This window comes from Zootermopsis nevadensis, unplaced genomic scaffold (genome assembly GCF_977971745.1).
Source record: "Zootermopsis nevadensis isolate Lab colony 2312 unplaced genomic scaffold, Znev_1.0 Znev_ptg000002l, whole genome shotgun sequence".
NCBI lineage: Eukaryota > Metazoa > Arthropoda > Insecta > Blattodea > Termopsidae > Zootermopsis > Zootermopsis nevadensis.
Genome location: NW_028259134.1, coordinates 18,992,925 through 19,015,362, shown reverse-complemented (window position 1 = coordinate 19,015,362; position 22,438 = coordinate 18,992,925). Strand labels below are relative to the sequence as shown.

The window sequence follows — 22,438 nt, the reverse complement described above, 5'->3', positions numbered from 1 at the left end:
CTCCTGGTTGTTCAGTTAATTAGATGAACCTCGCAACTTGTCTTAAATTAAGCCTAATTGGAGTGATACAAAGGGACTTGGGACATATTTTCATTTTGAGTTACATACAAATTGAATTTATTCATTAATTGCTTGTTTGTACTTCTTGTGAAGTATCATGAATTTAAGGAATTTTTTTTTACGAAATGTACTTAAAATTGCAGAGTTTCAATTTAAATGTTACAAAATCATATTCATCAATTATTTTTCTCTCAACTACTGAAGCATTAATTAAGAGAACGCTTGTTAAAATTAAATTGAAAAATTTAACTTCCTCTCTGTGAAACTCCGGCTTGGGTTTGAACCATGTCGAATGTTAAAAATTATCCAGTGTTTCCGCAAGCATGTAGTTGCCATCTTCAGAGTGAATATCTAATGGTTGTGCTTTTTTTTGGAAGCCCTATATAGGACAGACAAGTGCTTAGAAAAGAGAATAAAAATAATAAGAAATAAAAAAGTTGTGAAAAAAATTCCCCATTTGGATTTGATGGTGCTCATTGGTTCAGCGGAAGAACGGATTGCTATCCAAGGGGAGAAGGTCGCGTGGTTGAGGAGATGTTTAGTTAATCTGTGATTAAATTAGTCTTTTGATGCTATAGTAAGTAAATGAACCGTCGAAATTTAAAACCGACATGTTGACATCAAAGTGTAATTTTAGTGCGAGCTTTAAAAAGGTGATTTGTTTACTCTTTCTGGAAATAATGAACCTTTAGGACTTGCCTATGGTTATAATTGGAAGTGTGTAACGATGACAAACATTTGCTACATTTCCTTTTTACGCCTGACCGTGTAGGATTACCACAAACGTCATAAGCAGGACTTCTCTCTTCCGGTGGACTTCTCCATTGGAGCAGGCACTGCGTTCACAGTCACGTGCACTTGATCACAACACAGAAAAATAACTTACTGAAGTTATATCTTTGGTTCATCACTCGGTTGTTTTGTTAGGCTGAACAAACTACAAAATTTATAACTAACTCTCTAATAAAATTGACAGACGTTTTAGGGGTGTTTACCGCCTCCATAATTAGAGTCAGTCGATTTGTTCAAGATTACAGGGCGCAACGACCCAGAAGTCAGCCATCTTCACACTCGCCGCCGTGAGAACCTGAAATTTTACACAACTTAATTACGCCTTTCTTAACAAAGCTGATAGCAAAGAAATTTCCCATAATTTATGGAACCTGAACATTTATTATCGTTATCTTGACAAATTAACATTAAATAAAACGATGATGAAATTAATTACTGCATTACACATTCCCATCTACCTGTAGGCATGCCAAATTATTTTTCCCTTCAGGTTTTCTGTTAAAATTCGATATGCGTTTCTCATCTTCCTGCAAACTCCAGTTGTATTGAATTTGAGGCAAAGTGTTCAGTGACTAAGTAAAGATGCTGGTACCCTGCAACTGCGTGATCATCGGTTAGACTGCGTAAGGCAGACGATTTTTATTAAAACACAGTAACATTAAAATAGCTCCTTTTTATTTTTATTTCTTTCGCATTTTAATTTTGGTAACGGTTGCGTGTGGGTTTCTTGTCATCACAGCGTTTAGGTCAATAACGTATTGGTAACACATGTTTGGTTTCTACTCTTTGCTTTACTTAACAAAGCTGTGTCAACTGAACACAGTGTCGGTAAAATAATCAGTATACTACGTTTGCCTTAAGGTTTTTTCGAGCACCAATATGTCCAGTGAATGGGAAGATAATTATGAATTGTGTAAGAAGGAGGTTGTTTACTGATTGAAGATTCTCCGGCAGTTACCTGGAGATGCCGAGGAAAATCATGAAAAATCTTAGACCTGATGTTCAGTAGCCTAATCCAACCAGGATTCTAACCGAACAACTCCTGAAAACACATTAGAGCGTTATTACTTTGCCAGGCTCCTCGGTATTACAAATTTAAATGAAGAACTTAACTGTGATTACAGATCCTCTAGTGAGCATAACATGAAATCTTGTCTCCACGTTGTTTCCGTTATCCGCTTATAATGTTGGTAGGAACGGTTCAGAGTGACTGCCGCGGGTGATATATAAGGAACCCCCCCCCCTCTCCGCCCTGTCGATCTGTTTCCTGTTGGTTACAGGAGAGAACCAATCTGCGCAGTTCTGTAACATCTCACGAAGGAACTGACGTTAGTGGGAATCAAAGAAGCCGCTTGAGGGTAGTACAGGGTGTTTGAAAAGTGACGAATCGCTTACAGCGGCCGTTAGAACGTCAGTTGTACCAACGGTAACATTCAGTGACTATGCGTTTTGTCCTCTAAATTTATTTATGGATTTCGCATAAAACTTAGAATACACGTAAGCAGCATTTATTTCCCCGAATAGCATGAACCAGTTGATATTTGTCATGGTGACGCGCTTGAGGTACGAATTTAATTTTTCAATATATTTTCGGCGAAATTTATGCTCGCAAGTGTTCCATGGACGAATGGATACATAATCTTATGCTTTACACGAAGTTCAGTTGGCCAATAATACGAAAGGTTTTCTTCATAAAGAAGTAAAGACCCCTACCGGGTGTGTAAATTTCATTCCATATATCGCACCATTAAAGACATACAATGAAATATATTTTTTGTGAGATTTGATGTTCTTATGACGGTCAGGATGACGACGTTGGTCTTCTGGGTTGTAACACCGTGTAGACTAGCAAGTAGATAATTTAGACCTGAAGATGGAGACAGTATGTTTATCCGAAACGCTGGCTTCTACTTGCAAGTTTATATGGCTTCACAACGTAGAAGGGCATGTTTTGTGTCCGAACGCTGTGACACACATGAGAACCTATTTATCGCCGTTTATTTGCTGTGACATCCTCAGGATAGATAACTGCTGTTGATTTATTGTGTCAAAAATGGAACTTGAAGATTTGTTGAGACTGAGAAAGAACGCATCTGAGATTTCACAGCCGTACATGTGCCCTGTTTTACTTCTCTAGCTGTGGACGGCACCAGACGTGGCATGCATATAAGGGAGTTTCTTATATATATATTTTATTTATGTATTTATTTATTCTCATTTAACGACTCTGTCAGTTCATACATTATAGCGTCGAATGATAGGATCATTAGCGAACAATAAATTCGAAAGGATATGGAAGGAATCTGTCTCGGGCTAATTTTGGATATCATGCCGAAATTTGCCTGGAGGGGCTAAGAAAAGCCACTATTAATTTTATTTATGACAGCCGGTCGCTGGAATACCGCGTGCTTATCATGGCTTTGTCAATCATATCTTTCTTAATTTCGTTTGAGAAATCCTTTGCTTCTTTGAAGCTCTTAGGTTCATCACCGTGTTCGCAATCTGTGCGTGCTACATGTCCCGAAAATCGCATATTCATCCATGTAATCGTTCTAATAATATCAGGAGAAGATAGAAATCGATGAAGTTCCTCTTCTAGGTTTGAAGCAGGATCTGGAATGCGAGCTGGTGTTATGTCTGGCTCAGATTCAACACGTGAAGAGCCCCGCCTCCACACTGGCCTATCAGGATTAAGCATAGACTGTAATGTCGCAGCGGGTGGGATCTTTGGACAGCGGCCAGCAGAGGATCCAAGTTTGCTTCATTACAAACGATAGTATTTATTACAGCCTGTTCTGATGTTTCGCCTCATTCAATCTTGTATCATGAAGCTAGAGGTTGTGCAACGTGCGTTCGGTGAAGGTTGGCCGTTTAAATAAAGATGTGAAGGGTAATGGCTAACTGTGCAGAGGCTATGTAGCGTGGAATGAGGCAGGAAACATCGCAGTCAGGATCACCCTGACGCACAGAGAACATACGTATTCTTCGTAAGAAGAGCAACGATTTGTGTGGTTCTGGGAACGAAGGTTCAACGCCGCTCACTCGCCATTGGACACGTTCTTGAGTGTGTACCGCGATCATTGTCCCATCCCTTTCTTGTTCTTCCAGGTGGTCTTTTTCCAAGACATTTTTGCATCACCCATCTTAGACACAAGCTCAACCAATCGCAAGCTCCTAGATTTCGCTGTCGTATCGATGGGCCTACTAAATCCACGTGTCACTAATGTTATCCGAAATTCTTTCATAAAATGAACGCCACCCGCACGGTTTTGCGACACTTATCAGCCCCCCCCCCCCCGGGGGCCCTTTCAGTGCTCTCCACTTATTTAATAATGCTGTGGCAGATGTTAAATTTATTTCGCGTCTAATCGGAGGGTCGTTATAAATTCTGGCTTGTGTTGGAGGAGGCGCTGGTTATTTGTTTTAAGGGATTTCCTCTGAGTGTTCCCGGAGCTGCTTATTAGTCCATTCTTTCACTAAAATGAGTCAGTCGGTTTAACACTTGACGTGGCGCCCGTAAGTCTCGTCACGAAATGAAGAATTTGGGATCAAAATGGATCGGACAGAAATATGCGAAAGCTGCAGTAACATTGTTCGGGGTTTGATTCTGGGTTGGGTTTGAAGCTGCAGTACCAACCGTTCCACCACGGCGTCCTGTCAGATCAGCCTCTTGACTGCGACAACAGTCGTGCCAACGGTTTCATGTACAGTATCTATTTCAGTTTTAACTCGTTTGGCGGGATGCAGCATTTGCAGGGTCGCTCGGGCTCGCTTTCAAGGTGTCGTGCAAGCAACCGAATTCCTGGGCTCACAGTTTCGAGAATCCCTTATTTGTGTCTGTGTGGAGATAATGGGAGATCAAATTTCGAGCCTCAAGCTCTTAGTCACCTTAGTTGTTGAGTCGTGCAGAGCGTAACAGAGACACGCAACTATGCTATGGTTGCTATGGTTACCAGCGAACCTCTGTCTGTTAAGGCCGGAGGTAGGGAGGAAGGAAGGTGGAAGGAAGGGAGACGGAGAAAGGAAGAAGAACAAAAGAAACAAGCGTGGAAAGTTACGCCTATTCAAGTTTGGAGTGCACGTACGTTACAAATGTGTTCTTCGCTACTTTACACATAAATTGGCCTTCAAGTTCGTTCTCTGTGGGCACAGACGCTTTGCCGAAAATCGTATCATACTTCACAGAACTAGAAATTATTTTCCCTTTATATTGTTAAACGTTAACCAACTTTGAAAACGTTTAAAGTAAGTGTTGTAGGCCTGAAAGATCTATATTTTACACGTCCAGTCTTTTCTCAGTTAGTAGTTACAAAAATAAGTTAATAAAGTTGGATTATTGTTGTTGTTGTTGTGGGTTTTCGCTTCCTCCTTTTTCGTACGATTCTTTGTCTTTGAAGTGTGCATTTGTGAGTAGTGAGTGACCAGCCCACTGACTACGAAATTTCTACGCAATCCTGACTTGACTGCCAGAGCCATCTAGCAGTGAATCAGGAGACTTGGGTGGGAAATGGCAATGAAGTTCGATTATTGTATGTAAATCAGAGGTTATAGTGAGCAGATATGGACGAAATTTACGATCGCCCATGTTTTAATGTTAAAACTGAACCCAAAAGAAATAAAGAAAGAAAGAAATTCAAATAGTAAGGTGAGAAGTAATGAAATAGGAAGGAAGGAAGAATAGTAATTAATGAAACGGGAGAAGAAATGAAGATAGGAAGATAAAGCTAATGTGAATAGATAAAAGAATACAATTTCAGGATACTGGCATCTCTAAGTTATATATATATGTATATATATATATTTATAAATAAAATGCAATTACGAATATTATTCCATTAATAGACTTTTCATGAATTATTCTGGTGACCTCAACTGGACACTGTATAAATTACCAACCTTGTAAATTTATAAGATTACCAATCTACATCGAATTCTTTAGATAAGTGCTTGAAAATGCTTTAAAATGGGCCACGATCTCTTTTATCTTATTTAGACGTTGTCATTTTTACAGAATTCGTTATGTCAGAGCTAAGACAAGAATAACGGAAATAATATTGATGTCTTTAATCATTAATTACTTGGCAAGAGAAAGAAAACTAGTCAAAAGCAAACACCGGATGACGGCAATGCTGTTGATAATAATGAGTGAGTAATGCGTGGCTTTGTCTCACGGACAAAATTATTCGAAAAAATATAATGTTGAAGATAATAAGGATAAAAGCACTAGCCATTTATTTAACACGACTTATCGACAGTTATTATTGCTGTTCTTGTCATGGCCACCGGCACTGTAGCGACGCGGCGCAGTGTTACAAACTGCGATATAATTGCTCTACAAATGTTTACGCTTACTTTTCTAATCGCTATAGTTCGATAATTCGATTGTCGACTATTTTCCGCCTCAATAGAGCATATCTATTGCAGAATGTGATGCTTATAATCTGGCGGCCAGACCGTGCTCTGCGTTCACCATCCAAATCCCTGTACTTGACATATCGGAGCTCACAAAGAAAAATATCTCCTCACTCTGCAGTGTCGTGCCTACTGTTCATTCCCTTTGCCAACGAGGTCCTAAAACCTATACCATTTTGGCCTGGCTGTGGTCTGGCCTTTTCCCGTTAGCTCTCTGCTCTCACCCGGTCTCTACCCCGTTCCCCATTGGTTCGGCAAAGGTTCACCATGTCCGATATGGTCACATAATGGAGGAAGTCGATATGCTTCTGCCGGACCACATGACACATCTCAGAAAACACCGTCTTTTGATGATTTTGTATTTTATTTTTTTTAAATGTCCGTTAGGCGACGTTTCGGAGGCTGGTGCCTGACTCCGTCTTCAGGTAGAAGTAAAGTGTACCGTAGGTGCGATTTCAGGTTCTCACGGCTGTGCTATCTTCAAAGAGAACTGTACTTACTTCGTGGTGCCCGTCCTTATTTCTAGGCTTAAATACGGAGACGGAGCCTGTCTACAAGACTATGAATGCGATGTCCAGAGAAAGCATTGCCGATGATAACACATCAGTGGCACTTTGCAGTGTAGTATCTAATAGACTGATTTTTTCTTACAACATTAGACATGTACTTATAATACAATGAACAAAGTTCCACTCTTGTTTACTCACAAGTTTGTATTTATACGAGGTTTTAAACTTGTTTGTAGAAATAAGACATCATTAATAATCTGTAATCGAATAATTCAGTTCAACGAGTCATAATGTGAGGCATTCATTTGTTCCAGCCGCCATTCAGATGTTTGTTCATGGCTCTTTTATGCATTACACGCTAGAATTATTACATCTACCATCATGCGAACTGAAAAGGAATTTTCGAATTTTGTGCGCAGTGAATCAGCGCGATGACCCCACACCATATTAGTTTGTGTTGACGGCGCGGTCTGCTACCGGTTAATATTGTAAAATCGCTTATCAGTCCATTTAGTTTGTCTGCGGCGTCACACGATTTTGGGTTAAAAATAGGTCTGACTTATTCATGTAAATTAATTGTGAATGTATACATTCGCACACAGAGGCAGACCGGATTCACACGAAATGCCCTGTTTTTACTGGAATCCAAAGTTTCATGCCTTTAAGTTCCATAAGGATAGTTCATTGTTAGTATTCTCTTTCCGGTTGGATAAGAGTTCACGATTAATTCCAATAGCCTTCAAACTTCTGTCCAGTTGTCATCTTAAAATCATTCGCTTTATAACCTGCCAATAGGCTTACAGATTTCATCCCAGTAGCTCGTAGTACACTGTCGTCTTGTCGACGTTGGTGTTCAGGGTTGTAACACCGTATTGACCTGTAGGAAGGTAACACTTGTTTAAATCTTCAGGGCTACCTGTAAGTCCACTCGGCGTCAAAACCCATAAGATCAACATCGACACTTTCGCTGCCGTAAGAAACTCAAATCTCGTATTTTTGTCCTGTCTCGTAGTCCGTATTTCACTGTCCTGTGACCCGTGTTTGTTTCCAGTCTATCAAAATCCGACCGTCAATTCTTTCAGCCATTAATCAATCAATAAATCAATCAGCTGCTCCAGCTATCTGTCCATCCTCCCGAAAATCCTCCATTCATCTATCCCTTCATTCATTAACACAAATATTCTGTCCATGTGTTCACTCACCTATCAGTCCTTCCACCCATCTCTTCATCCATCCACTCACACATTCATCAATGAATCCTTGCACCTTCTGTTCGTCCTTCCAGTCACTCCTTATCAGTCAGCCCCTGTATTGAACTGTCTGTCCACCCAACCACCCATCACTCAAATATTTTGTGAAATGCTTCGAAATCGACAGTTTCCACAGTTTTTAGGCGCCCGTATTAAGTGGCTACTGTTAACGAATATTTAGTTTCTTAAAGAACGCCTTACTCTCCACGCGTCGTTAGCTTCCATTCTCCGTTCATTTTAGTTTCCTTGGCAGTACACGACTCTTCATGTATTAATCACAAGGAGATTTATTATGGCCGGGGATTCTCCTTAAACTATTCGTGAGTTGCACTGACCCACATTTCTTTGTCTTCCTTCTTCTTGTTTTAATTTGTTTGATTTATCGCGAGGAACAGAGCCTCGCTGACGCAAGTCTCGACCAGAGGCGGCGGGTTTCTGCAAACTGAGCCTTTCTAGAGTTCATATTTAGGCTATTCGACTTTGTTGGAACCTTGTTCAGTAAAGGCCGCTATCGCCCTGATGATGGAAACCATAAGCACGTCTGAAACGTCGGTAAAATTCTGCCAGACATCTACACGACGCAACATTCTAGAAGACAGCGATCTTTTATACTCGCAGTCGTAAGAACCTGATATATCACCTAAACACTCATTTCTATATAATGTCGAGTTTAAAAATGAGTGGAGCCTTGCCTCAGTTTCCCAATACGTCTGCATGACGTGGTGCTTAGTTAAGCATCAATGACTACTTTGCCTTTAATACGTAAGTAAGTGAAGAGAATGAATATTGATTATCCTTTTATGACCTTTCCATCTCCCTACCACTTCCGCTTACGTCCAGGCGGAAATAAGTACTCCGAGAAACAATTCTTTCTCCGTGTGGGCTTCCTCGAATTGAAATATGATTTCCGCCATTAGTAATCCCTATATTTTATTTTTTTCGGTAAGACTCAGCAACCCGGAAGACAAGAAACAACGCTGAACAGTAGGACTTTGAACGCACCTGTCACCTAGGCAACAATACCGACAGTAACCCCACGGGAACCTGTTTACTGTTCTAGTTGTAAAAGTAATTTATGTCTCCTCAATGACCGGCCATAAAGCTGTCTGCGGCGGAATGATAAATCATGGTGCGTTGCCCCGGCGAAACACAGGCACCTGGAATTGCAAAAGTCTGTTATCCCTCTTGGCGATAGTGCAGTGTTCTGTAATACCTTGTTGTGGCATTACGGTATTGCAGTGCTCTGTAACACCTCCTCGAGGCATCTCAGTTCCCTATAATTGTTCCCAAGAACGAGACGAGATATTAAAGTAATATATATGTTACGAAACTTGGTATGGCAATGAAAGAGAGAACTCTGAGCGTCTTAGAGATCAGAGTGCCGAAGAGAATGTTTAAACCTGAGAGATTGGAAACAGTTGCATTATAAGGAGCATCATGGTTTGGACTCTTCAACAAATACTACACTTATGATCAAATATAGGGAGATGAGGTTGGGTTGGGCACATGGTACGCGAGAGGGAGAAGTTTCTACGAAATTTTGGTTGTTTATTATGAAGGGAAGAAACCGCTGGGAAGACCTAGGCGTGTATGTGAGTATAATATTAAAATGGATCTAGGTTGAGGAGCGGTGGCGGGCTATTCTGAAAACGGTATTGAAACTTCATATTTCATAGAAGGCTAGGACTGTTTAAACCAGCTGAGCGACTGCTAGCTTCTCAACAAGGACTTTGTTCCATGGAATTAGTTAGGTGTATATTGCACTGTGCAGGAATGTGCCATTACATAAAGATTTTGACCGATAGTTGTGTGCGTCTGTTTTTCTGTATGTTTCAATTTCGAAACAAGGTAAAGGAATCAGTTGAAACATAGGATTAAATTAAAGTTGCACGTTCAATGATATCATATCTCATGAAGGAACCTAAATAATAGTCTTGATTTTGTTGGAGATAGGCCGACATTATTAAAAAAACAACAGAAAGGACATTTTCATTAAAAGTACGTGTTTTGGTGTCTACTTTTTCATGTGCTTACACGACTAGGCGTTTCTGATGAATATTCCGTTTGACCTTTAGGAACGTGGTAAGCGTGTCTATCTTCGGATGGAAACATTCATCAACCTACAGATTGTTTCATGTTGAATGAGAACTGAACTTTGTACTGGGAATGAAACTGTCGTTGCTTTATTCTTTTTTTTAATTATGTGAAAGACCTAAGGAGCACCACGAATACGTTTGTCAGAATAGCGAGTTTCCTAGCCAGTATTAGAACCCAGTACTTTCCGTTAGTTATTTTTGATATTGTGAATGGAGAGTTAAGGGCTTGTAACATTGTACTCCACTTCCTCTGCAAGAGAAACTAAAGAAAACTATGAACTATTACAAATCCCGACTGTGTTACCAACATAACGAGGAGATAAGAACCCAACAAAGACGTTTAATCGTGTATAATTGCTGTTTTGTATGCAAAGTAGCAGATCATGTTCACACCACCATCTATTGGCGGAGTTGTTAACCTCGCCTGCACGAGAACAAAAGAACGGAGATTAATGGAAATGGGAAGTTAATATTCAAACAGCGCTACGCCCTTGCTGCTTAGAATTCCAGCAAAATTATCCACGAAAATAACAATGCGCAATGCATGTGTTACTTGAAACGGTAGTGAGCGTAAAGGAAAGTCTATTCTCTTATCTCTTTCACTGGTTGTTTTACGTATCTATGTATCGTGTAACGCTCCCAAGAACCTTCTGTGTCAAAGGCAAGAAACAATCTTTACGTGTTCTCTGCACAAATTGCATAGCGAGAACGCATTATGGGCGGTCGTGTCTGTCCGTCGGTCTGCACAGTCCATGCTACTGGAGAACCACTGGACAGATTTAGATGAAATTTGATGTGGAGATTGTGCTATGCTACACGACCCTAAATCGTATTTTGAATATCCTACTGTATGCATCGTCCATCCTCCTTCATTAAATCAGCGTGACAGAAGTGAAGAGTGGCTTACCGATAATAGAACTTAGATTATGCACTTGGCTGAAAGCACTGCATGATGGCGAGCCTGTACAATGAACATCGACCGCGCAGATAGTGGCGCTGGCTGTAAGAGCGACTGTGTCCGTACCGGTGTGTGGGCTGCGGGCCATCGAACTGCCGACCTGAACCGCCCAGGGCGATAGGGCCCGGCCGTGTGACTGTATGTTTGAGGATGTTCGGTTTCCTGGTAACAGTGTCTCACTGAGAATTGGGTCAGTTTATTTTAGAAGAATAATAATGTATGTAGAAGAAAGAGATGACTGGATAATATATCAGAAATATATGTCTGAAATCATTGGTCTTAAAGAAAGATGATGGTACGTGGATGAATCTGGCTCAGGGTCGTGTTCAGCTGCGGGTGAATTTATCCTGAAGATGGCAACTGCAGTGTTTACCGAAACGTCTGAACTAATTCAAAATTCAACGTGGGTTAGATGTTCGTTCAGACTATATATTCTTCTTCCCTGTTTCAAAAAATTATCCAAAACATTTGCCCTCATGTCAACTGCTCGTAATAAAACATTTTGACAATATCCTACTATTTACGCTGTTAAAAGATTAGCGCAACATGACTTTTGTTATTTGTTTGCGTAGCAATGCCAGGTTGGTATGGACACTTTTTATCTTCCAGTTGGTAATCTAGCGCCCCCACTCCGAAGGCCATTCTCAAGTAATGTCCTCCCCCCGCTTCAGGAAGAGTATATCAAGTGTCCAATGTCATCGTGGTGAAATGACGTGGCAGGTTACGTAGATTACCCATAATTCACAGATAGAGAAGGCGGAGACACGTTGTTCGCGGGTGCGTGGCAGGGCGGTATTTGTTTTATGCTTATTCCGTGTGATTAGTAAATTATATATTTTATATGAAGTGAGAAACAAAGTGTAAATTATGTGTGGAATGACGTGTGCGTGTGTGAACAACTTGGTATTCAGTAAGTTTGCAGTATTTGTGGTTTTAATATGTGGCCTTGGCAATCGACATTGTTTTGGTATCGTGTGTGTTGTTATTACATGGACGTGGGATCCTGTAACCTGATAAATCATGGTGGAGTGACAACGGCGTCATCAGTGAAAGGTAACAAGATTGTTTTTAATGTGGGTTTGAAGTTCAGTTGCGTTTGAATTTATATTTATTGAGTTAATAAAACAATATTGCGATACAACATGTCCGTTTTTGGGATTTGCAGTATGGATCAGATATCACAGTTTGTTCTAGAAGTACTCACTGAGCAGCAAATCGCGCGTTTTAAACCACTCTCTATGAATAACATAATATCAATAAATTTACAACTTTTAACATATGTAAATTATAAAAATACATAGATTAATATTCTGTTATTCTATGGTTTATTTATAGCTGCATTAAAGCAAGTTATTTAATTGATTATATGAAAAAGGAGGGTTTTTCAATTTGTATAGTTGTGATATTTTCTTGAAGACGGCTGTATTTTGGGATTTTACACTTTGTAGTCTGGTGGAAGTTTACCGACGTTTCAGAGGTCCTTACTGCCACCATGATCAGGGCGACAACCCCGAAGACAGACTCACCGCCATTAAAATTTCAAATCCTACATGACATTTTATTCATTACTTAAATTATAACCTCTTATTTACTTATTTATTTTCATTTTTGAACGCTGTAGCTCAGAATGTATAGTTTTGAATGATAGGATGATTAATGAGTTAATGAGGTGAGAGGATATGGAAGGAACCGATCGTAGTCTTAATTTGAGGTACTTCTGCAGCATTTTTCCGTAGTAACTAAGGAAAACAATAAATGACCTCACTAAGGGTGATAGGTTTACGGTCCGACGCGGACAAACATCTGTATCTTGAGCGGGAACCCGTGGTCCCAGTATCGAAGCACACAAGGCCAAGCCCAAGGCGCGTGGCCACTGTGACCAGCAATTCGTTTTTGTATCCTTATCTAAATATCTTTGAAACTAGTTGTTTAGTAAAGTAAAGAATGACTTGATTACACTAGAACTAAAAATATCTTGCAAACTTGAAAGTCAGTGCATTTATAGAAGGAGCATTAATGATTCGAACACAAGAACATTTTAAATTAATAATTTAAAATTATGAATAGTGTTATAAAAGAGGCTAAAAAGCAGCATTATAGTTGGGTTATAGCAAAATCTGATAATAAAATAAAAGCAACATGGAACATCGTAAAATGCATTTGGCTGAACAGACGCCATCTCTTCTTATAAACAATGAAGAAGTAAAGGATCCAGTAACAGTTGCTAATGCCTTAATGTTTTTTCTAACAATTACTGAAAGTCTGAAGTTACATCAAGTGGAGAGTGCAGATGCTATTTAATTTTTAAAAGATGCGTTTCCTGTGAAGTTTCTTGGTTTTAAAATTTTTGAAACTCTGAAACTGAGATAGAAACTATAATATATTCCCTAAAATAAAACAGTTTGGTCGGTGTTTCAAGTCAGCAACACTGACACTATCAGAGAAGTTTATTTGGCCCATTTTCACTCTATAATGAAGTATGGAATTTTTTTTGGGGGGGGGGGGGAATTCACGTAACAGCAATAACATTCATTCAACAAATGAAAAATTGTTAGAATAATGGGTGATGTTGAACTTAGAAGTTCATGTAGAAGTCTGCATAAGAGATTATATTCTTACTAGTGAACTTCATTGTGAATAACCAAGAACATTCTCAGACAATTCCACTGTACACAATGTTAACACAAGGACCAATATCCAGTCCCTCATGATTTCAGAAAAGTACATTCTACGCAGACGTCAAAATTTTCAACAGTCTTATCATCTAGTCTCACAAGTCTTATGAATAAAATATTACAATTTAAAGTATCATTTTAAAGGTATTTAAATACACACTTGTTTTACTCTGTTGATGAATTTCAAATGTTTGAAAATTACTCATAATGTTCTAAAGGTTTTCTTGCTTTCGTATAGTATAAATGGATAATATAATTTATTTGGTGTATATGTGTGCGGATTTATTTTAAACAGCTCATTACTTTATTTGAACACTATAATTATTCTATCTGAAAAGTTTATAATAGTTTGAATTGAACCTGTACGTATTGTGCTTTTATGACTATCATGTGACTAACTTATGCATTCAAGGATTGTAATAATATTTATGTAAGCATTGGCCAGGTCTTGTGAACACAATAATAAATCTTAGAGTTTCACACAACACGTGAGTCCAGATGAGCAACTATTAGCTTCTCAAGAACGACTCGTATCCATGAAGGTGGTCAGATTAGTTATTATAAATGTGAGGGAACAGGATTGAAGCTAATTAAATTTCCTTTGCATTTGGGTGGGGCGCCGAGATGTATCCACTGCCTCTGACTCCAGAATAGAGGTGAAAGTTTTGCCAGTGTTATTTGCAGCTTCTGTTCCAGCTGTTTGAGACCACGTATCGTAGACTTGGTTAGCTGGTTAATTAGTTAGGGTAAATTCAAGAATATCCAGCATTCTAGTTTCTGGGGCTCAATGAATTCTATGGTTCTCTGAGTAACTCAGTTTCTCTGTGAACCTTTCGCGGATTGGATCGGGGCAAAAGGCAATGTAAGTGGTCGGAAGACGGCAATGTTCTGTAAGCTCATTACGGACAAGTGTTGTAATCTGAGGCACTATTAAAGGAACGATGCTGTGTGCAACATTTAGAGATCGGGTGGGGCGAAGTTTCAGCTGTTTGATGCCTCTTATCGAGTTAGTTCAGATTGTAGTTTTAAACGACGGCGTTCAGATCACGAAATTGGAGTGTGATAACTTTGCTTGCTAAGAACTTTGGAGGACACGAATTGTTTCAATTGGACTTCTGTATGTGAACTTACTATACCTTGCCTTCTGCTGTCTAGACTAGAGCAGAGAAAACTTGTAGAATCGCTCTTTATTAGGACTTAACTTCCAGGTACCAGTTTCCTGATCTTCGTAACGGATGGCAACGACCCCGAGCCAGTTCAGTCTATTTTTCATCCTTAAGTGTGTTTACTTGTTTCAATTTTAACAATATTCCTTTCTTAAGTCTTAGTTTTCAAAGTCATCCATTTCCATGAAGATTCTCATCCAAAATGGATTTCAAACTTTCTGTTCTCTATTGAGCACAATACCCAGCCTTCCAAAATAAATGTCCAGACGTTTTGTCTTCTTGGGTCTCGTGAGGTAAGCAGATAGCAGATATAAGTTATCAGCAGGTCTTCTCTTTTCATACTGTCTGTTTTAAGAAACGACCCATAATGCAGACAGGCCTGCCTCTTTCATATCTTTACATTCTGCTTAGCAAGAAGCCTTTGTTTTGTTTAACCAAATTAACGCAAACATAACTTCAGATCGAATTGCGTCATCTTTTGTTAGCATTGTTTGCGTAACTCACTGTGCATCTATTCAACCAGCTCCATCACTGAGACACTTGGAAAGTGTCTCGCCAAGCAATGGGCAGGTTAGCTGAGCAATAATGATTCTGATTTGTATTCGAGGTACTTTCGGTTCGAATCTCGCCATTAAAGTCGGCTGTTACGTCTGACTTTTTTCTCATTCCCTCCTGACAATTTGCGGGATAGTTTCTTGAAACAGCCCGTAACAGCTTTGTGTTCTAAACAATTCGTGGAATTTATATAGGATAATTAAGTAACTCGGAAATAACCAAGTTGTTAGCAGTAGTTAGGTTGTGAGCACGCAGTCATAAAGCCCTGTTACGTAATTTTTAACATTCTTTTCTCAGTTAATTTGTTTTGAGTCCAGATATTTTGCATAGTACTTTGTATCACAGTTATTAGGTTGGAGTAAATTTCTTTTGACCGTCTGAGAAAGGCATTTAAATTAGAATGACAGGGTTTAACTTCTGTTAACGCTACGTATTAACAGGGGCCTCTGTGTGTGGAGTGAAGTGTTTGAAAGGTGAAGGGCTAACTTCTTTAATGTAATATTCCGTATAATTACTTGTTTGTTGTTCGACACTTTCTGAATTAAAATTTCAATACCTTTGTTATTAAGGACGTTCATTAAACAGCTGGTTCACATTATTCCTTGCAACGAACAGTGGTAATTTCGCGCACTCACTTACTGAACGGTATTAAAAATTGTACAGAGACATAAAATATTCCCACAAAACTGCGTACCTATTATGTGTCATATTGTAACATTTGCGATTATGTTATATCCCAGATTTAGGGCAGAGTGGCGCAAGTGTGCCAGTTCGAATGTACGACACGGAAGTGTTATTCTGGCTAAAATTGTTTTTTCGTCCTTCCACGAATTATGAGAGAAAATTTGAAATTGACTGCGACTGATTTGTCCCGTAGTTCACCGTAAAGACTTTTATTGTCATAAGTATTGGGCATTAAGTGACCTCTGCTGTTGTACTACAGCTTCGCTAAACAATCCTGGAAGAAACGGCTTTTCTCCTTTCCCGTTTAATTTCAGAAACGATCCTCTAAACAGATATACATATTATGCTTGAGATCTATCTTCATACCACAAGTTTGGTGACTGTTACCAAGCAGGAGTTTCACTCTTTAAAAATGATAAGATTTTTCAATTATAAGTACCCCGTTGTGGGGTGTTTTTCTTGAAGGGTTGATGGTTACCTAGCTGGTAAACACGCTTCTCGCTTATTGTGGAGTCCCCAAGATCAGTCACAAGATCCGCCACTGAACCGTATCCTGAGCAAGATGAACCCCAACCTACAGCACCCTGTTTCTCCAAGACCCATTTTAATATTATTCTTCCGTGGTTCTCTTCCCTTCGTATTTTCCGATTAAATCTGTTTATGCGTTTCTCATCTCTCCTTACGTACTGCATGCCACGTCTGTCTTCTTCATTTACTCAACCTAATAATATTTGGTGGTATGTCGAACACTATATTGTGTAGTAGATAATTCTTATCAATCTACATTTTATTTTCCTACCTTCTCTATAGTATTTAAAGGGGATAGAACATTTTTAGATCCCGCCAGATTCCTTTGATTCTTGTCAAATTAATATAGCTGAACACTTGTTGCGGTTAAATTAAATTCCACCGCACTAGGAAGAAATCTACCCGGGGATTCCGTCAACGTTTCCTCTCGAGATACGAGCGTTTTCTTTCTCTTTCTTCGAATTGATATATTCGTTTTTTATGTTTTCCTTGTGACTGGTGGATTAACTGTGAATTTGTCACTGCTGAGTAATCCGGCTCTATGGTAACATTTATGATGTCATTTGAACCGTTTGAACTCATTCTCCGTGAATTATGAACTTAATCGCGCCAACCGTGTCACTGTCAGGATCTGATTTGTTCATCTTTGGGTCTTAACAGACGGAATATTCCATGGTCAAGTTCCTGCTCTTATTATATAGGCCTTTGCTTATCATATCTGATCGAGGGTTATGAATTATCGTTACGTTAGACGCCCCAGAAGACTTAGCTCGTGGTCTTATGTCTGTCTGCATAAACATATTCGTAGTAACTTAATGGAGTTCAACAACCCCATGAATCTATAAAGCGTACATTATTACAGAAATGCCAAAAGCAGACCTTGGTAAAATCGTAAGTTATAGATTAGAAGCCATGCGTATGATTTTATATCGATCCGAGTATTGGTTGTGAAGTTAAACAGCAACGACGAGCAGATTCGGCTGAAATTAATTTCTTCGAAGCAGTCGCAGGATGCAGAATGACGAACCATAATCAGAAGGAAAATGTTGGGGAAGAAACGGTAATGACATATACACTGACCAAAATGGCTGGAACATAGGGAAGAATGTCTAAAGATCGAATTACTGCTGGTATAGCGATATAATCGGAAGGTTCAAAAAAGTCTTGTAGATCTGGTAACTTACTGAAGAGAAGGATTTGAGGTTTTCACGGCTCTGAGTAAGAAGATGGCAGTCTTCTGGGTTGTAGTGTCGTGTAGTCTGGCAGAAATTTACCGACGTTTCAGAGGTCCATGCTGCCACCATCACCAGGCCTGGTGGTGGAGACGCTACTACTCAGAAGACAGTCAACTTCCTGAAGACATTTCCGTAACGCCTAAACAAAACGAGGTAGTCAAACCTGTCTTACTGTTGCGACGGAGAAGTTGCCTCGCTGACACGGCGATGTGTTTGTTTAATGCCTGAAGTTTTTGCTGTTCAGGACGCACAGTCACGTTTCTTTCAGATTGTAGGGTCAGGTCGTTTGGGATGTGCTGGGATTGTTATGAATGAAGAATAAAGAGGAAGCAGCAGTGAGCGGCTTGGAAAACCACAAAAGATCAATGTTAGCCGCTTGACTGCCAATAACTTCAACTAACTACCTCCAAACACAAAGTAGACTTATTCCATGTCAAATTATAACTCTGTTTAACGACGCTATTACAGAGGCTATTGGTGTCTTTGATGTTGTCATTGTTATCTGGGAAGTAGTGGAACAGTCAAGGCCGATTTCAAGGTTGTACCCTGACATTCACTTGGAGATGCGACTCACGCGAGGCTTCGAACTGAGTATCTTCGGTTATAATACAGTCATATTTCTGTTCCAGCGAACTTCCTCTGTACCGATATTCGAGTCTGTGTCAACGTCATAACGAAATCACGCAGACAGAAGAATCACGTATTGCTACTGTTTATCCAATAAACAGGTCGTGACAGGATTCCCAACAGAAACACAATATAAAAATAATTTCCCTCGCACTGAGTTGACATCCAGGACTTGGGAGGATGGACTCTGTGTCGGAAATGAGATTTATCACGACATTTTTCATTCCTGCTGACGTGACGGGGATGGAGAGTCCCGCGGCTCAGTGTGCAGCATCGCCACCATGAAAACAGTTGCGCAGCTTATGTTTCGGTCCCATTTTTACCTTTCAGCGGTAGTGATTTATACTGAATGCCAAGTTGGCCTTCACGTAGAAGACTAGCTTGTCTGGATTTTAAACTGTTTAGGTATGCTATCTCTTTAGATCCACCATCCACAGTCATTTCATCCACAAGGATAAATAAAGGGAAGAAAGCAGAAGGAAAATTGTAAAAAGACGTAAATAGATAAACGTTTAAAGACAAGAAAAATAAGGTAGCGCAAAAGTAAGGAATGAAGAGGGGGCTGATGGAAAAACGCGCGTGTGTGTTGACTCATCTCGACTGAAGTGGCTCGGGACGCCGATGGCCCATCCTTTACTCAGTTCATTCATTTCTGACCAGCGGAATAAGTTCGTACTTTTTCGGGAATGATCCTGCATCATAGAGTGATTTCTGAATTTTCCTGACACGTAAAATGATACCAAATAAAGTGGCAAACATATCTCGAATGAATGTCCCCTGATCTCATACTGTGTCAGGCAAAATTTTATATGCCAACAGGAAAATGTGACATCGCTCGACTAAGAAAATATGGATAAAACAATAGCCTCGGAACGTGATTTTGTACCCAGTCCGTGATATGGACGAAGAAGAAGTTATTTAAACATTGGAAGATAGTTAGATCAGGGTCATTCTGGAAATAGTATTGGTGGCAGGACTCGAAACCCAGCCGTCTAGTCCGTCGTGCACTTGATTAATTAACCACGTGTTGTTTCAGGTTATCGGCAAGGTCTGAGTGAACGGTACGTTCTTCGTAGGATTTGATCGGTCCTGTTTTGGTTGTCCAACTCTATTAAACTCGGGAAAATGCCATCTGCAGGACCCTAATTCTCATGGTCTGTTACAAAGCGCCTACAACGATAAGTTCCTTCATATACTCCTTGCTTACACGCTGTCCAGATGGCGTGCGTGACTGCTAGCGATCATTATATGTAGAATTCTCATAATAACCGCAAAGGTAACCTATGTTTATAAAATCATGTTTCATGTGAATGGGATTACAGATTTTCCTCAGAAGCAAAACAAGGGACAAGATAAAAATTTGAGAAAATATAACGATAAGAGGGGCCATTGATAAAAGTTGCCAGCGTTTCGGATGTTTTTCCTGCCTCTATCTTCAGAGCGATGATGATCGAGGCAGTAAGAACTTCTGGAACGTCGGAAAACTTGTAGCAGACTACACAGAGCAACATACTTACCACCGTGAGAACCTCAAATTTTACTAAGCAGCTACAGCTTCCACAATATGCTTTCGTTTTATACATGAAAACTGTCGCCAGGTGTACAGACGAGATTGCCTTTGAAGAGGCCAGCAAGTTCAGTGAGTAGTGAGTACCAAGACTTGGCAGCTGATCTTCCTAATTACGTGGCATACGTACGAACATATCGGCCTCTATATTTAGATAACTAAGGAAGTAGATGGTCTGTGGATTAGTGTTTTCCGAAACGCAATGTTAATTGTTACTAACTCTATGTGTTGCAGCTGGTAACTTTGTTATATGAATCAACGGCGAGTATTACAGTAATTTAATTTAATAATCAGGAATCTTTTAAAATAAAACTGCATATCTGGACGATACAGATATTACTGTGAAATGAATAGCTACGTTGACTGGAAATTAATGTTAAATGAAGTTTACTGTCCTGAACAGTAATAAAATTAAATTAGCTAAATTTATTGCTTCCATTTACCGCCATTCGCAACGTAAAATACATTAATGTGACAACAAAATGGCTGGCTTGTGGGATTCACAAAGTTTTGCGACTAGCGTATTTGCATCCTCTGAGGTTTAACCGAACATAAGTCGTTATTTGTGGCTGGTTAAATGAAAATCGTACAACTGTGCCCTCGATCTTAGCACCACTTATTTGGAGCAACAGAGAACAGCCCCCGTAGAACAGCTTTAACTGTTGGTACCGAGTGGTGGTTTGCCCAAACATTAAATGCTGTTTAACATATAGAACTGAGAAAGCACCGTTAAATAAAATCCAAGATAATATCTTTCAGCCACGGAAGTTTCCTTTAAATTGCGTCTACCTTCATGCCATTCGACGATGATGACTCTACGCAGCATCCATTTCGTCACTGAATGTATTTTCATTCCTGAGATCGAGGTTTGGAGACCGGCGATGCGGACTGAGATTTTCCTCAGTCTTTCCTGCTCAAATACTGCGATAGTACCTTGAAACTACTTTCTTTCGTCAGTAATCAAACTCCTAATTCAGTCATTCTAGACTTCATGTAAAGCTAAATAGAACTGAGCCGACCACGTTGGTTCTTGTGTTCTGGGAGGTGAACGGGGGTGAGGGACCTCGGGACTGGGTGAGATCCGATCGGTCTTAAGAGTGCCGGGAGCGGCAGATTGACATCCTCTCCGATTGATATTCGCCGCACAGGCACGGGGAGGAAGGAGGACAGATTTTGAGAGGGGGAGGTTGTAGGATCGTGCGTGGTTTTCGCAGTGCACGAGGACTCGCTCGTCCAGCGGTTTCGCAAGGTAATTACTGTTGTTTCTTGGTCTGTTTCCCCCGAGAGGATTTGGGGGTAGCTGCGCTGTTGTTTATTTGAGTATTTTGGATTGTCTAGAGTTGTTATTGTGCTTGGTTTATGGGGAAGTTTGAATTGGGGAGGGAGCTGCCCTATCTCTCGGGGAGAGACCGAGGTCGAGTAATATGTTTTCTTTTTGGGGGGAGAGTCTAAAATTGTCTTTATTATTTGGGATGTGACATCTTAATGTACGAGTATTTGTTAGATTGTAAATTTTAAAGGCTTGTATTGATTGTCGGTTTCTGCTGCTCGATTTGTGTTACTAAATGTTATATGAGTCTTCAGATGCATAGTGCTAACGCTGTATTAGTTATGGTGGTTTGATTGAACTGGTTCATTATGGCTGTCAGTAATGTACTTACTATTTTGTATTGTTGACTCCCTGATTTTATACACCAGGAACTTGCATTTTTGCACAAACATTAATTTTTAGAAGCCCACATTGTCAGCTTGTGTGCCGTATGTTGTAACGATAATTAAATCTGCATTTTTCCCACGGAGTGGATTTGTGCGTTTCATATGATTACCAGAGTAAACTGTGGTTGTTCCCTTAAACCGAATTAACAAACTGGTTTTTGTTTTGTTTTCTTTGGGGTAGGACCTGAATTTTTAAATATTATTTAGTCCAGCGTCAGTTTCAAGGGCTTGGGTTTACCTGCTTGCTTTTGTTGTTCCTTTAATTTTGGTAATACTTTTATGAAGTAGGCTACGTTGCTGCTTTCTGTCCCGCCTATTTCATCGACCTTTGAGCTCATCCGGCTCTGAATAACCTACATCACATCAACAATCATAAAGTTAAATAAGGCAGTTACAGCAACTCCGCACCTGAGAAGTCCGGAGATCGTTGTAGCCGTGATCTGTCATAAACAGAAAGTTATTTTCGCCAAATAATACGTTACCCGAACTTGATGCTGGGATTCGCACGACAAGTGGGACTTCAAAGTTTCCAGGAAAGGTCTTTAGGAGGCCTGCGCACTCCATCCGCATTCTAGGAAGCAGTGCGACTGAATAGAAGACTGTATATT

General features: G+C 39.9%; 1 protein-coding gene across 7 annotated transcripts in view; it reads left to right on the top strand.

Moving 5' to 3' along the window:
- LOC110836293 (uncharacterized) overlaps positions 1 to 22,438 on the top strand; it is a 377,965-nt gene that overhangs the window by 78,253 nt on the left and 277,274 nt on the right. The window contains exon 1 of one of the 7 annotated variants that reach the window (XM_087352758.1): positions 11,864 to 12,130. The exons of the other annotated variants lie outside the window; for them this stretch is intronic. Within the exon in view, the coding sequence (XP_087208884.1) occupies positions 12,016 to 12,130 (115 nt within the window). The 5' untranslated portion in view covers positions 11,864 to 12,015. Of the gene's footprint in view, positions 1 to 11,863; positions 12,131 to 22,438 lie in introns of those variants that run through there. 7 annotated transcript variants of the gene reach the window in all.